The sequence below is a fragment of the Daktulosphaira vitifoliae genome, unplaced genomic scaffold (assembly GCF_025091365.1).
Source record: "Daktulosphaira vitifoliae isolate Bord-2020 unplaced genomic scaffold, ASM2509136v1 Scaffold_1, whole genome shotgun sequence".
Taxonomy (NCBI): Eukaryota; Metazoa; Arthropoda; class Insecta; order Hemiptera; family Phylloxeridae; genus Daktulosphaira; species Daktulosphaira vitifoliae.
Window position 1 is genome coordinate 65,190,910 of NW_026099572.1, and position 16,914 is coordinate 65,207,823.

Genomic DNA, 16,914 nt, shown 5'->3' on the forward strand with positions numbered 1-16,914 from the left:
ATTGATAGCTTTGAATTTTATTGAATTATTTATTCATTAATTTTTATTATTACAATTAATTATTACAAAAGAGGAATATATTTGAGTTATGCATCTCGAAGCTTGATATCTCTAAGAAATCTCTGTTGATGTATACCTAGAGGCTTTTTAAACTTCTTTTTAATTTTAAGGATATCCGTTTAATGTAAATTTTGAGTTTTCAAAATTGAATAACTGCGTTCCAAAAAATGATTAAAACAAAGCGAGCCTTAAGGATATTTATAATGGACAAATACAATAGTTTAGAATTTAATTTATAACGTTATCATAATTTTTTTACAAAGCTCCCAATTGTACATGATATTTATTTAATTTTACGATGTAACGACAGACTATTATATAATTATACAACCTAATGAAAAGTATAAACTTTGGTATTATTATTATACTTAACTGAATATAATCAATAAACTAGTTGTAATTACAAAAAAAAATAATGTTAATATATTTTTTTCAGTATAGCTATTGTAAAATTATAATTAAAAAATAATATTGTAATATACTGAAATCTTTTTGGTAAGGTATACGTAAATTTTTAGATACAAAGTGTATATTTTTAATTAAATTTGTCCGTTTCAGACTACTATGAGTACCATTCATCGTCATTGCGGTCGTCGCTATCTGTGTCTGAAGGACTCGACATCTCAAATGCGATTCTTCTACTTAAGATCAACGCAAGTTCCCTTTGAACTTCTGGGCGCTTTGACTTAATACGTTTAATTTTTTTTAACTGAACGCCTATTTTTTTTTATAAATTAATAAAAGATTAACAGAAAATTTCAAGTGAATATAATTGTTATTCTACTAGTAGACCTTGAATAATTTCAGTCATTAGCTGTTCATGACATGCCAATGAGCTTTGGCGTTTCTGTGAAAATTTTGTTTTTAAAGATTTTTCCATTGTACTCTCAATAGTGTTACAAACCCTCAAGTATTTATTTTGTTATATGAAATTTTAAGGTATTAAAAAAATTAATTTGACACACCTATAGATTAATACAATGTTATTACTTATTATTTTTATAAAATACTACCATAGTAATGCTATAAATAATTACATAAATACATGTTGTTATTTTATGAAATAGTGTTAGTGCTTACTAAAATATACAGAATTTTAAATTTTGATGATCAAAGTAAGTGAAAAAAAAACTAAAAACATTAAGAATTTACTTATTATAAAATGCATAAATCAACATTGACCTACTAGTAAAATATTTACATACGATTTTGGGGAGTCCGAAAAATTGTTCCTTCTCTTTTTTTGTCAAACTAATAAACCTATTAAATATTAGTAAATTAGATAGAAAATTAGATAGAAAATCTGTCTTAGTTACTTTATGGTTATTAAATAATTTTTTAGTATAAAAACAATTAATAAAAATAGCAAAGAGTTATTATTTTTATTTAACTTCAAGTGAGATGAATATTCAATTTTAAAAATAATGCGTTTAAGTGTTTGAAGATTTTGTTGAAGAAACAAAACTAGATAAATAAATATCTGAAATGTTCACTTTTCAGAACATGACAGATTACCGTTAACCCGACGAGCTCGACGACCATCAGCACACTAAGATATTCTAATGTCCAAGGTTGCAGAATCTAATGGGACTTACCCACGCGCTAGACAGTGGATATTACGATTCAGTGCGTATTTCAATAAGCCGACCTTACATCAACTTAGTTTATCCAGGACATGTGTTTACTTTTTTGTCATTACGTCTAACCGTTCCAATTGTTGTCTCATTCCTTGAATGAAACATTCCATTTTCGGACAAAAGTCAACTTTACGAAACCATCAACTCCGTTTGTAGTGGAGGCAACTATGGGTACTAACCTAGTTCAAATCGGTCGTCTTGGACACACATAAATCGTATAAAAGTTGGACGCCTTATGTCCACAATCATCAGTCGATTTGTGCACTTTGTACGATAACATCAAATAAACAAACATAAAAAAATCACCATGCAATTCTCGGTAAGTCGTAAATTCGTCATTATTTCTAGTCTTTAGTAAATCTTGATGTTTAATGACTTACTTTATCTTGTTAGGTGTTGATAGCTTTCGTGCTTGTGGCCGCTGCCTCCGCTGCTCCAGCTGAAGACAAAACCCAAACCGTTAAGGACAAACGTGCTATCTTAGGTGAGTCAAATGTTTTTATAGAGATAAAAAATAAATATTTAATTATTCATTTTTTACTTCTGACTTATCAGTGTTTACATTTATTTGTCAAATAGAATATACAATTGCCTTTTTCGAGACAATTATAAATAAAACTGAAATATTTTTTATGATAAATAATTTTTGAAGATATACATGTATAAAGTGTTTATTTTTATTCTTTCTATTAAGACGATAATATTCTTTTCCACTTTTTATTTTTGTTACGTCGCATTATATATATACAGGGTGTTCAGTAACAATGAGAACAATAGAAACCCGTTTCCTGACTTACTGAACACCCTGTATATATATTATCAATACCTAACGTTGTCGTTTTATTTAAACCTTTATTCTTTTTATCACATTAAATTTTTTATTGTTTATTTTAAACAATTCTATTTTCGTTTTTGTATGGCTCTCAGATGTTTTAGTATATTAAGATTTTATACATTAGCTATGTAGAAGGCTTACACAGATCAGTCGAAAACGCATCATACCTCGATGTTAACGGAGTTCAATTTTGTTGTTCTGAAATATGTAGGTTTCCTCATTCTCTGTAAGAAAAACTATGACTGGTTGTCAAATAAAAATATAATAATATAGAAGCGTATTTTATGAGGCGTTCAACCTCCCCATAGACGGAGTGCTATACATATTTTAAAGAAACGTTATTTATGCAATGCGTCCCAAAAGACTCTTTTTCGCTCATCATTTTGTTTTTATGGAAGTTTTTAGCAAAAAAATTATCATAAACATGTTAACTGTAATAGAAAAAAATTTATCGCCCTCTTCCTAAAAAGTGTCTTAAACACCTGTTATAATATATTATAAATAAGAGCTTACATTAAAGTCTTCTAAAAACCTTATTTTTAAATTGCCTAAAAATAAAATCTCAATTTAAGTAGTCTATATCGTTTTTCATCATTTCAAATCTTTATTTTTAGACTTTATTAAAATATTAGAATAATAAAATGATTTATAGCTGCTGCTTACCACGCACCAGTAGTCGCTCCAGTTTACCACGCTCCAACTGTGTACCATGCTCCTGCTGTATACCACGCTCCAGCTGTATACCGTGCCCCAGCCGTATACCATGCTCCAGCCGCAGTTTACCATGCTCCTGCTGTGTACCATGCACCAGCAGCAGCTACCTCATACTCCAGCGTCAGTATCTCGCATCCAGTAGTCGCTGCCGCACCAGTCTATGCCCCAGCTCATCCAGTATACTACCATCGTCGTTAACATGAATAATGTGAGTTGACTGTTAAATTGAGAATTTTAATTTAACAATCTTATATTTTAATGTCATAAAAAATTAAAAGTCAACCAAATGTTTTGTTGGTTATGTTTCAGACACTGAATAAACTTCTTGTACTGTGACTTTAAAAATCTATTGTATTTAACATACTTCATTTCAATTGTAAAATTATATTGTAGATTTTTTTACACATAAATAAATGTTTTGAATTTCTATAAAAAGTTTATGTACTTGAATTTTCAAATGAAGGCCAAATAATATGAAGGAAGAAAATAATTGTTAAGTTTTGAGTTAGTTTAGTTGACTGACTCTAATGAGTATAGTTTTCATAAATATTTTTTATTTTATATTTTTAATTAGTCTGGTAATTCAAAAATAAGGCAAAATTTTACCTTAGACTAAATTAATAACAGACATGCAAATATTCTCCATTGTCAACGGCGGTTATAACAAATTTTCAGAGAACTTGCTATAAGATAGTGATTGTAAAAATATAATAAATAAAAAATATGTCTGTCAAGGATTATTTAATATGAGGGGAAGCTTATAAAATTAATAAGACCCGATCAGAGATATACCCAAAGGATCAAACTACTGTTCTTATAGATAAAATAAAAAACTAATCTTATATATCTGAATAGCTACATTGTACGTATCCAAAAAACACTATCTTTTCAGATTTTGATTATTTAAAGATCTTATATTTTATATAAAAATTTCCTTAGAAATATTTTTTCTGCCTTATTGAATAGAAGAATAACAAGATATTGATGATACTGTTTGGTTAATAAAGTATGCTACCTTGACTAATAATATGGCTTAATTTATTCAAAGCTTTTTTAAGTTTTGCTAGAAAGTCAAAGGTAATGATAGGTTATGGGGATACACAGCCAACCGTATCCAATACTATATTCCACGCGATCATTTTAAACATACACATATTTATGGAAAAGAAAACCTTGATACTAACCTGAAAAACTGTTTTCATGATGTCACCGATGAATTAACGTCTAATGTTGACATCAAATGGCGGTTGTCTGTGAGTCCGGTCGGAAGCATTAGGTGTAACTATAACAATTAAAATTGTTTTTTATTTGGGGCTTGAAGACATCGGTATGGGTGCGCCGACTAAACTTACTGTTACTGGTATTATATTTTTACTTATAGGAGTACTTGTAGGATGGTTCGTTTTCCCAAGTATGATACACGATAAACTTTTAAAGGTAAGAAAAACTACATTACCATGTCTTAGTGACTTCAAGATTTAAATTTTGGTTAAAATAGTTTATTTATTTATTATTAGGTACAAATTAAATGTAGGTAGGTAAACGAAAAATAAAAGCTTTTGTTTAAGTCGTTTAATTTGAAGGCCGTAAAATATAATTCATAAGTTATATTTATTTGTTTTTAAAAATAATAAATAACCTATTAAATTAAAAATATTTATTCTGTAATGTTAATACACAACCAATATTTAAAATATTACACACAAAACAAAATTTTATGATCAATCATGGTATTTTCTACAAATTGATAATTTATCTACAAAAAATAAAATAGATTAATTTATTATAACGGTTAAACTATATCTTAACATTTTGAAAATGATTTTGTGTGAATGGTAACAAATTTTTCATGAAAAAAAAATAATATAGTCAAGGAAACTAACTTGCATTAATTAATTAACTAGTTTTTTTTTTATCTATAAGAAAGTCACAATCTATGCATTTGTAGTACAATAAGCAATTATTATAATAATTTTCTCAAAAATGAAATGAATGAAGGTATTGAGGAAAGACACTCAGTGGATGTTACTCGACAAAATTAATATTTTACATGTTTAATACACAAAAAGATAATTTTCATTTGAAAGAAATAATAATTTATAATGTCTTTTGTCAGCTTGTGACATTATATATATATATATATATATATATTTTTAATTTACCCGTCAAATTTATTTAATTGATAATTCTGTCGTGAAAATACTTTTAAAATTATATTTTAATAGATACAAATTCTGTCATGCCTTAAATATTCAGAATACACCCAAAGAAAAAACTCAATCAATTTTGATAGAGAAATTTTATCAAGGGTTTATGATAATGTTTTATTAATACGAACAAAATAACTATTCTTATAAATAATTATTGTTCAAGACAAGAAAAAAAAATATCATATTTATAAATATATCATAGATTCAATAGTAATGATATATTTATCAAATTGAACAATGAATTTATTATATAGATCGAGGTTTTTCTCTGGGTGTACATTTCAAATATTTTGGCGAAAATGTATTTAAGATCAAATACAGATATTCTTAATTTATTTAAATACTTTCTTTATTAATTCTCAATTTGAGTTCGCATTTAATATAAAAAGTAATAAATGTCCAACATGATAATAAAATTTTATATTTTCTATAAATTTTAATTAGTGTTTAATTAATTAATCCATTTTTCACTTACATAATATTAAGTTTTATCAACCATTAGTTGATGGACTAGTGAGTTTTAAAAGTATAAAAATCATATTTTTATTAAAATTTCAAATGTTTACAAAAAATAACAGATAATAAAAGTACTACTCGTTATTAACTTATAACGTAGTTCATGTACTAAAGAACAAAGACCAGATTCTCTAAATAGTACCGTTTCATGCACATTTTTATCAGTTGAAAAACGTTTCAACACACAATTATTTTTGGACATTGTTTTAGATTACTTTTAAGACTCTTGCGCCATCAGTGCAAAATTTTATCTAGCAGGCTTGTACCTAAATGCATCATAGATTAAATACGCATGTATTTTCAATCTATGAATATATCAATACCAATGTAGTAATTTATAGATGTTCACTAAGTTTTGTGATTTCATCACTCAACATTATCGCTGCACCCCAACATTTAAAATTTCATAATTTGATTACTTTTTTAAAGTATTTAAAAAAAACATTTATATTTCAAATACAGATAAAAATATAATACTAGTTTAAATACATGGCAAATACTTAAAATAAAAATAAAATATTTAAAAAGTATTCCATACACTTTATTAGTATTTAAATAAATTTACTCTAATACTTTACAGTTTAAAAAAATACTTTAAACAAATAAAAATGAAACGCAATTCGTATTTCAAAAAGGTGCTATAAAATTCATATCTATACTACCCAGTTTTCGAGTAAATTTTGAATGTAAAAAAATACATAAAAATAAATGTATGTAATATTTGTTAAGTCATGATTGATTTTTTTATGATACACGAGTAACATTTATTAGAATAAAGAGATTGATTTTTAGACAATATCTATTATCTAATTAAATATAACAGATTTATGTAATATTAAAAAATTGCGAAGAGATAGAAATATTGGTAGGTTTTATTATATATGGTACTTGTAGGTTGTTATGTACTTGAAATTTAAGTAAATTAAGTTAAATATCAAAACATTTTTAAATAGTTTATTTTTTTAAAAAAAAAAAAGCATTTTATTTTCACTCTAATTATTTAAATTTTTTATTAATAAATTGCTCAACATCATTACATTGAAATTCAAATTTTCAACGTCCGTTCTTGAATAACTATCTTAGAGCTCTGTAACTAGAATAATTAAATGTCTTTCATAACCATAGAATTTGTATATTATAATTTTGTGGACATAATTTTTATCATTCATTTATATATTAACGGATTTTATATGCATATAATTTTTTCATAATATGATTAAGAATGTTATTCTCTACATAAAATTATCAAGTTTAGTGTGATTACAATTAGTTTACATGTTTGATGTGGACTAAAAAATGAAAAAAAATGATAGTAATTTTTACGTTTTGAAATTACTGGATACTTTCACTTTTTAGTGATAATAGAATGTATAAAATATGATTAGTAGTAACAACAAAAATATGAAGTGCTCTCTACATATCTAAATGATAACTACAAATCATAGTTGAATTTATTTGTCATTATTATCTATGATAATCAGCTGTAAAATATTAATTCCAGTGGTATGGACATTGGGCCTTGGTATTATACTAATATATAACAATAACACATGTTTTTGTATTAAATGTCTAGTACACATTTGTGTTTTGTAGTAAACAAAAAAAAAAATGTTTAACTGAATATCATATAGAATAACCCAATATCATGTAATAAAAATTGATCACTTGTGGCTAATATTATTTAAAATAAAAATTATAAATTTAAAACTATACATCTAGTATGTGTTAATCGTTGATAATGTTAACAAACATAGATTTATAGATTTGTTATTATTTTGTGTCCTAATGTCCATTTTAATGGACAAACCCTCCATTTAAATTAAAAAGGTCCAATGTCAATTAAATTTATTAAAATAGTGTTTTTGTAAAGAAAAAAAAATTGTTTCTAAATGTGGGACAGAAAGTTCTGACGTCCTGCGAAAAGCTTTGTTTTTGTAGTTAGAGCAATAATTTTTAACTGATAGGACAAGAATTATAGTTAATACTATCAAGACTACATAATAATAATTATAAAATACAAATTATTATATTTTACTATGTGATTTCAACTATTTTGAAATTTATTTGATGTTTTAACATAATAAAGATTTTTTTTTAATTTAAATTTTGATGACACAAATTTACCAAATTAGAAAACAATCAAAAATTTTAATCTTTTAACTATAAATATAAATTTATAACAATTACGTGTTACATGGGTATAAAATACAACTATACAAGTTGTCGTAGACTCAGTATTTATTATTTAAAAATTCATGTGCAATTTTCATTTTGATATTCGGATACACATTTATATCTTATTGTTATAAATATACGAATACAATTTGTTTATTATAAATTTCTCTTATTTTTAATTCTTTTATATTAATTAATAATTAGTTTTAAAAATTATAACGAAAAATTGAAAAGAAAGATCATATCACTAATTGCTTTAATATCTATAAAAACACAGTGTTTATAACATAAATAGTAAAATAAAATTGTATATATCGGTACATTTACAAAGGATTATTATTTTTTTTTTTATTGTAGAATTTTTAAATTAAATTGTTGAATATTTTACAATTTTTTTTCTTATAGAAGGACAACAAACAATATCCCCTTTTTTTAATGGCCATAAAACATAACATGTGGTGTTTGATAAAAAAAATGCCTCTAGTGCATAAAAATCTATAGAAAATAAATATTCTTTAGTTTTAAATTTTCTACTTCAAATTGAAAATTTGTTAACAAGCTAACTTGATAGCTCTTGAATGGTTTTACTTATAAAATATTTTACTATTCCCTTCAAACGGGATATAAAATAATCGTGTTATCATTTCATAATTATTTTCGTTTTGAAGAGTTAGAAATTCTAGGGTTTTAGAGTAGAAATTTAAAAGATTAATATAAATATATATTTTATTTTAGAGCAAAGCATTAAATCCAAGTTCTAAAATGCGTGAAATGTGGTCTCATCCTCCATTAGCTGCTGACTTTAAAATTTACTTGTTTAATGTCACTAACTATGAAGAGGCAAATCAAGGTGGAAAAATTGTTTTAAAAGAGATAGGACCATATTTCTACCAGTAAGCATATAATAAATATGTAGTATTTATCTTAATATCTGGTTGCTTTATTCAATATTTTAGTGAGTGGAAAGAAAAAGAAAATTTAGTAGATGACGCAGATGATGATACAGTTGAGTTTAGTTTTAAAAACACATTTATATTTGATCGTGAAAAGTCAAAACCTTTAAATGGTGAAGAAATTATCATAATGCCTCATATGGCAATATTGGTTAGTTTTAATGATGTTTATGTGTTAAAAATAAGTAGATTTTTATTCGATATTATTTTCATAGGGAATGGTAACAATGACTAAAATGATTAAACCAGCAGCTTTAGGTATGATTAACAAAGCTATTCCGTTTTTATATCCAGAACAAGATAGTATATTTTTAAAAGCAACTGCCAATCAAATTATGTGGACTGGAGTAGATATTAACTGTACATCTACTGAGTTTTCAGCCACCGCTGTTTGTTCACAAATTAGAGAAAATTCTGAAAATTTACACAAAGTGGATAATAATCATTTTATGTTTTCATTACTTGGAGTGGTAAGTCAAATATTTAGTACAACATGTATTTTGATTATTAATGTGAATATTGAATGGAAAAAAAATAACAGAAAAATGGAACTATCGAACGCAATCGTTATACTGTAAAACGTGGTTACAAATCTCCAACTGAAGTGGGACAAGTGATACGATTTAATGGCAAAGAAAAGCTTAATGTTTGGCCAGACGAAGAATGTAATCGGATATCTGGTAGTGATACCACAATATTCCAATCGTTGGTTACACGAGAGACTAACTTAGGAGCTTTTAGTGGTGATGTTTGCAGGTATTGGTTATTTAAAAAACAGCAAATATATCTATAATATTTCATTGATTAATACACCTTATATTTCATGCTCTTACACGTTTTTATATCTAATAGAAATAGCATTAATTAAATAATTTTAAAATATCCAAGGAAACATTATAGATACGTTATTGATACGTCTTTTGCTTAAAAAATAATCATAATGTTCGATAAAATAAAATGCATTAAATATTCTTCTACTTGGTAAGTAGTTTTTGAGTGAGTCATCCAGTTGCAAAGAGCCAAAAGTTCAAAACTTTGTTTTGTAATTTTGCTTTATCTGGACAAATTATTTTAGAGATAGATAAGAAATAGGAAAATTAAAAAAAAAAAACATTTCCGGACATAAGTCTTTTTGCAACTGGACGACTCATATAGGCTTTTCAATTTTTTTAGCTTCGATGCGAAGCTGAGAAGGTATTAATTTTACTATGATGTGTTTTTTTTTTTTTATAATCAATATTTATAAAAAATAATATTTGTCTACTGTTTTATAACTGTACGCATCTTCTAATTATAAATGATTTTTTAATGTTTGATATCTATTGATATTCTTTAGATCAGTTGTACCCGATTATGTGCAAGATAATATGTATAATGGCCTAAATGTTTACGAGTATACAGCTGAAATAATAAAAGACCATGAGAAATGTTATTGTTTGAACCCGGAAAAGTGTTTAAAAAGTGGAGTTTTAGATCTTACAAAATGTGCAGGTATTTTAAATATTAGAAAGAGGTCAAAATGTGTACAATTATTTTTTAACTATTGTAAACAAAAAAAGATATAAATGATTATATATATTTCTAGTTCTTATTCAAAAACTTTATTCAATGTTAACTCTAAAAACTTTCAATGTAGCTTTATAACATAGAAATTTTAATGCTCAAACGGGGTCAACAGTTTGTAATTTCTCTAGGAAACATTTGTTAGTTTAAAAAGATTATTTTTAATTCGAAATTGAAAATCTTTGATATTTTGATTGTATTTAGAAATTTAAGAATCCATAGAACTGTATCAAATTTAAGAAGTCATAGAAATTCTTAGCATAAATTAATGTTAAATAAAAAAACCATAGAAGTCCTTAAATGTTAAAGAAGACATAAAAATATATAAAATAAAATAAGCCATTAAAATGCAGAAAAATTAAAGAAGCCACAGAAATCCTCAAATTTTAATGATGCCATAGAATTGCTTAAATTTCAAATAAGCGCTGAATTATTAAATAAAAAGATCAAAAATTGTTTTTTTCATATTATTATGAAATGATGTATGGAGACAAAATAAATTTACCAGTAATGTGTAACAATATAGCACAACGATTACAAGAGACCTTTATCTTGAAATAACTGTTATGGGAAAAACGGTTTCAAAGATACATTTCGTATAACTTGTTTTCAACCTTTTTATTATATTTAAGTTAAGTTTTATGTAATAAACTTACATAAAAGTTGATTGCATCAGTACATATCTCAAAATTTTTTAAAATGTAATTTATATTAACTAACGTTATAAGAAATGTTTTTAAACATTTTTTTCTATTTAATTTTTTTTTTTTGTGAGACTCACAGTTTTATTTTAAGTTATGTCATTAAATTTGAACAATTATAATATTTCATGGTAAGACAATGAAGTATTAGTGATTAAGCTCTTGCGGGCATTTTTTTGCGGATCAAAAAAAAAAAGACAAAAACAAAAATAAAAATGATAGAAGCTTAATTTTGAACTTGTAACGTTACAATAGGTAGCTTATTTCAAATGTAATATTTATTTTTTAATTCATCCTTATTAAGAAGTAAAAGGGGGCAAAATGTTTAAATATATGGCAATATGCTTTAATTGCCAATACATTTTTCCGTTGTATCCGTTGATAGTCTCAGTAATAATGTTATAAATTATAAAGATGCAAGTAGAAGCAGAATGAAATGATTGAATATCAAACACAATCTGTATACTTTGGTTGAGATTTGGACGTAGCCTTTAATAATTAATAAATAAATATAAAATATTATAGTTTATTGATTAAAGAGTAATTTTTCGTTAAGTATTAAACTAAAATTACAAAATTGATCAGGAAATAAAAGTTGAATTTTTTGCATATATATTTTTTTTTGTGTACTTAATAAAACACTAAAAAAAATTAAATTTAAATACTTATTATAGCGTTTAAAATAACACGTTTTACTTAGGAGTCTTGGTAAAAAAATAATTGTCATTTTTATAACGTTTGTGCAAATATTATTTGAAATGTTGAGATTTTAAGATTACAACTGAAAATATATTGTACTGGAAAAACAGAATATATTGTTATTTATAAGATTACTTATAATATTATATAAATTTATATTTATTTGCATATAGGTGCTCCCATAATGGGTAGTCTTCCACACTTTTATAAAGCTGAAGCTTACGTTAATGATGTTATTGGGCTAAACCCTAACACAAAAGAGCACGCAATAAAAATATTTGTTGAGCCGGTAAGATATATAAACTTAGTATGTATTCATTTAAGTACTGTGTACGATTAATAAAATTTATATCAAACTGTATCCAGCCTTTTTTTTCTATTAATCAAGAGGATGTCTTTTTCTGTTATATTAACTTTGTATTCAATCTTGATTTAGATTATTTACTTTCACTTATTTGAAGTATATTTAATGAAATAGTTATCTGATAATTATTTCTAAAAAGTATTAACGAACATTATAAAGTATAAAGCATGAAGAATGCAATCCCAAATAATGGCAAAATTAAAAACTGATTTACTGTCTACATTAAACATTTTAAGGAGAAGAAACTATCAATTGCTACTTAATCATAAAATATTTAAAATTATTTAATTAAACAAATTATTATCCAACAACAAATTTTTAGCTAATTTATCAAAAGTCATTAAAATTACTCGGGCATGTCTATTCCAAATGTAAGATATCAAAGAAAATTTTTGGGTTCATTTAAAATATTTAAACATCTCTATGTGTTTCGATATTAGTGTTTCAGATTTTATGATGATATAATCACTAGGTAACATAATGATTATTGTCTATTACGAAATTTCAACTGTCGAATATAAGATACTTTATAATTATAAGATACTTAACAAAATCTGCTCAACAAAAATAGTAGACGATTAATTATATTAGTATACAGTCTTATTAACGAAACTAATCAGCTGGGAATAAAGTCATATTCACCATCTATATCCATGTTAAATTGATACATTATATTACGCACTCATTATTTAAAAACCCTGGACGGGGGGTCGCAGCACAGTGATGCGTGGCATAGTTGGATCAAGCATAATGATATCTGACAGTGATTAAAATCACTATAAAAAAAAAACCTTTCGATGCAAATCTTTAGATAGTGTTTAATTTTAAAAAATTGGCGGATTATTCCAAAAGCTACATGATCTGCTATTTTCTTATTAATATCCTGATTAAGATAAAGTATGTCGAATGAAAAAGGGATATAAATATTATTTCTCATAAAAAAATTGTGTTGATCCATACACTTTTCAATAAGTTATAGCATTATAAACTTAAAAATGTAAAAAATAAAATCGAAAATTGTCACACAAAACTAGCATTCGGTAGCCAGTTTCATCGTGAAGATAAAATAAAATCCGAAATTTTTTTCTTCATTATAAAGTATATTACATTAGCTTTAATTTAAGATATATATAAAAGTGTTAGAGTTTCCGGAACACTTTTAAAAGTTAAGTTGAAAAAGTATATTTTTGTGTAAAAGTTGTCATTTTGAATGCCCCTCTGTGGGCAGATAAAGGGTTAGATTTATAAAAAAATATACCAAATGATAAGTAAAGACATCAAGCATCTATAAAAAAAAATTATATTGATTTGTTCAATTTTCAAAATGTTATGGCAGTTTTAAGTTAAAAAGAAATTGAAAAAGTTTCGAAAATTAGCGATTTTTAAAATAATGTAATTTTTTTTGGAGGTTTCCCCATTTACGGGTAACGAGGGAATTTTTTTTCAATTTTTGAGGATAATGTCTGCGACTAGATGCGATTTGTGATCTTTTGACGTATCGTTGAAAGAAATCGGTTCGGTGAGAGCTGAGAAAAAGTGGTAACAAACACACAAAAATACATTATAGTAAAACCAATACCTTCTCAGCTTCGCATCGAAGCTAACAAATATATTTTCAATTTTTACTTAAGAAGTAATGTTAATTATTAATTACAAAACTTAAGCCACCATCCAGTAAATCATTTCAAACTTAAAAAAAAAATTAAATTATTATTTTGTATCAATTTTAAAAGTTGATTAAAAAACTATTTTATTGAGATCAATAATATAGTGTAGTTGCTAGTATTTATTTTATTTCAACTGTCACATTTCCGAGAATTTCTGTAAATAGTGTAATGCTTAATTATGTTTAGATGACCGGCACTCCAGTTGTCGGTTTTCGAAGAATGCAGTTCAGTATGTTTTTGACAAAAGAGTCGAAGATATCTATAATGAAAAATCTTAGCGAAGAAGAAAGACTGGTGCCAATGTTTTGGATCGAAGAAGTAAATATTTTTATATAATTTGTAAACATTTTAATAATAATTTCAATAAATTTCTTTGGGAAATTACAGGGACTTTCTTTAAATAAAACATGGACAGGACAGATTAAAAACAAATTGTTTTTGCCAATAAAAATTGTCAAATACGTTAAATATGTTATTGTATTTATCGGAGTTATGTTTATTGTTTTAGCTTTAGTCGTTAACTATAATAGCGTAAAAACAATGGAAGTTACCCCAAATAATTAAAATTCACCAGAAGAAATAATGATCTGGAAGAGGTTAGGTGATATAAAACACTGTAATGCAATTCGCATAAGTTAAAATGTTTTATACATTTAAGAAAATATTACAATACATAATTATTATTTCACATTGTAAATATATTGTAATACATTTATAGTTTTACAATAAACCTGTAGAAAACTTGAATTTTATATGCATATGTTTTATTTTTAAAGAAAATATTAATTGTTAACTATTTCATTTTACCTGTCAAATATTTAATAATAATAATAAGTCACCTATTATTTTTTGCAATTCTTTTATTTCCAAATATATATATGATTGAAAATTGTCTAGTCAAATCACATAGAAAAATGTATATTGTGTCACGTACATCCGAAAAACTAACGTGATACAATGTACAGAAAACCAAAAGTACAGTTTTACAAGGTCATTAAAATATTTAATGGACACATGTGAGGTGATTTGATATATTAAAAGTTTATATCCTCGCGAGTTGTTTTTACACTTTGATTTCTAATTCTTCAACTTCATTTTTTACACCGATTATAACAAAAATTAATAAAGTCGTTTTTATTATTCGACAGAAATATTGAATATTCAACTTACGCCTGCTAAAAATATTTATTGTGATGTATTTCGATATTTTTATTTTGAAAATGTGTTATACATCAAAGTTTTGTATTATACACAAATATTTGTATTTGATTTATTTCCTTTTCTTTCTAGAATATCTTTCCTGGTTTTTATTCATACATAAATTATTTGACATTTTTTAATTTAAGGATCTATTACATTACTGCATTATCTATTATTTTATAATATTACAACATAAACTACGTTTAATTTAAAATTTCCTTCAATTATTATGCATTGGCCTGCCCAACGGGTAAGATGGTAGACCCTAGCCTTATTTTCAAAATAAACTTTGAGTCAGGATAAATAATAAGAGAACTCTTTAGAAATGGGCGGTAGTAAACTTTCTCGAATTTGAAGTGTAGTGAACTCATCTTATGGTAAACCTACTCGGGTAATTTATAATTTGACCTGAGGTGTACTTGTAAACTGTCCTTAATTAATTTTTGTGCTACCTGATTTCATTCTAATAGTAATTTGTAAAAGAATAATATTATTCTGTATTTAAGCATATTGCTCGATAAACAGTTGTTTATTACTTCATAATTTACTTATTACCAGGTTAGATTATTATAGCCATTTATATTATAAAAAGTAGTATATGCCTAATATATTTTGCCTAGACTTGATAAATGTGGTTGCATCGTATAAAAAAGATATTGTATATTTGTATAAGTTGATTAATTATTATCAAAGCCTTTAATTTTAAAAACTCCAATTCGTAGTGATTGTTGCGGTCGAACTGGAACTATATATTACATACGAGTAGACAATAGCTGCTCGATAACAGTTTATCTACACTAAAAATAAAAGTATATCTACTGGAGCCATAAAGTTTACCACGTCCGCATCTTAGGTCTAAGTGAAAATGACCCGAGAGAGTATACAATCGTCCCCAAAAACAAATATCCTTATACACATTGTTATACCCAACAGTTTAATCTTCTTTTTTTTTTATGATGCTAAATCAGTTGAAATTGTTCATGATACGATTGGGTTACTAGAAGTAGTTTATGCATTTCAATTGAGTTCGATTTTACGCCATGAAATATTTCATGAAGTTTAAAAAGTTTGTGATGAAGTTAAAAAAGTTCCTCACTATAGTGATACAAGATGGGTCGCAAAATTTAATTTCATTAATTTTTTTTCACTTTGAAAATGTTATAAAAACATTATTGCAAATGTCAAAAAGTTCAAAAAAATCTCAGAAGCCAAAGCAAATTAAACCAGTTTTGCTAATTTGATGTATTATTTGCTTTAACATTTGCTTGATACAATCGTATTAATTGTCAATAAACTTTTAATACATTTACAATCCATTACTCTTGATATAATTAAAACTTTAAATTTGATTGGAATTATAAGAGTTTAAAAAATATTTACGTTTTTACGCGGATGGTTTAGTAACCTATATGAAAAAACTAAAATTATGGCTTCAAAGCTAAATATTTCTACAAATAAAGATAAAAAAACATAGAAGAAAATTCAAAATAAATTGATTAATTTTTTAATAACTCCAACAATTTGTTTTAAAAATAATTAATCTACAAATAAAAAAAAATTATTTGTGTAATAAATAAAACTAACGAAAGATTTGACAACAATTCTATCGTGCTAACTGCT

The 16,914-nt window shown here is 25.4% G+C and overlaps 2 protein-coding genes across 2 annotated transcripts; both read left to right on the plus strand.

Moving 5' to 3' along the window:
* Positions 1-1,880: 1,880 nt before the first annotated feature.
* On the plus strand, positions 1,881-3,681 carry LOC126896275 (cuticle protein 16.5-like). The gene is made up of 4 exons (XM_050668925.1): positions 1,881-2,016; positions 2,091-2,181; positions 3,185-3,454; positions 3,556-3,681. The coding sequence occupies exons 1-3, from the start codon at positions 2,005-2,007 to the stop codon at positions 3,442-3,444; spliced, it is 363 nt and encodes a 120-aa protein (XP_050524882.1). The 5' UTR covers positions 1,881-2,004; the 3' UTR covers positions 3,445-3,454; positions 3,556-3,681.
* Positions 3,682-4,448: 767 nt separating this feature from the next.
* On the plus strand, positions 4,449-15,148 carry LOC126896253 (sensory neuron membrane protein 1-like). The gene is made up of 9 exons (XM_050668894.1): positions 4,449-4,683; positions 8,883-9,040; positions 9,104-9,251; positions 9,316-9,570; positions 9,642-9,856; positions 10,437-10,591; positions 12,237-12,352; positions 14,281-14,412; positions 14,482-15,148. Exons 1-9 carry the CDS (start codon positions 4,576-4,578, stop codon positions 14,656-14,658), a joined length of 1,464 nt encoding a protein of 487 aa, XP_050524851.1. The 5' UTR covers positions 4,449-4,575; the 3' UTR covers positions 14,659-15,148.
* The last annotated feature ends 1,766 nt before the right edge of the window (positions 15,149-16,914 follow it).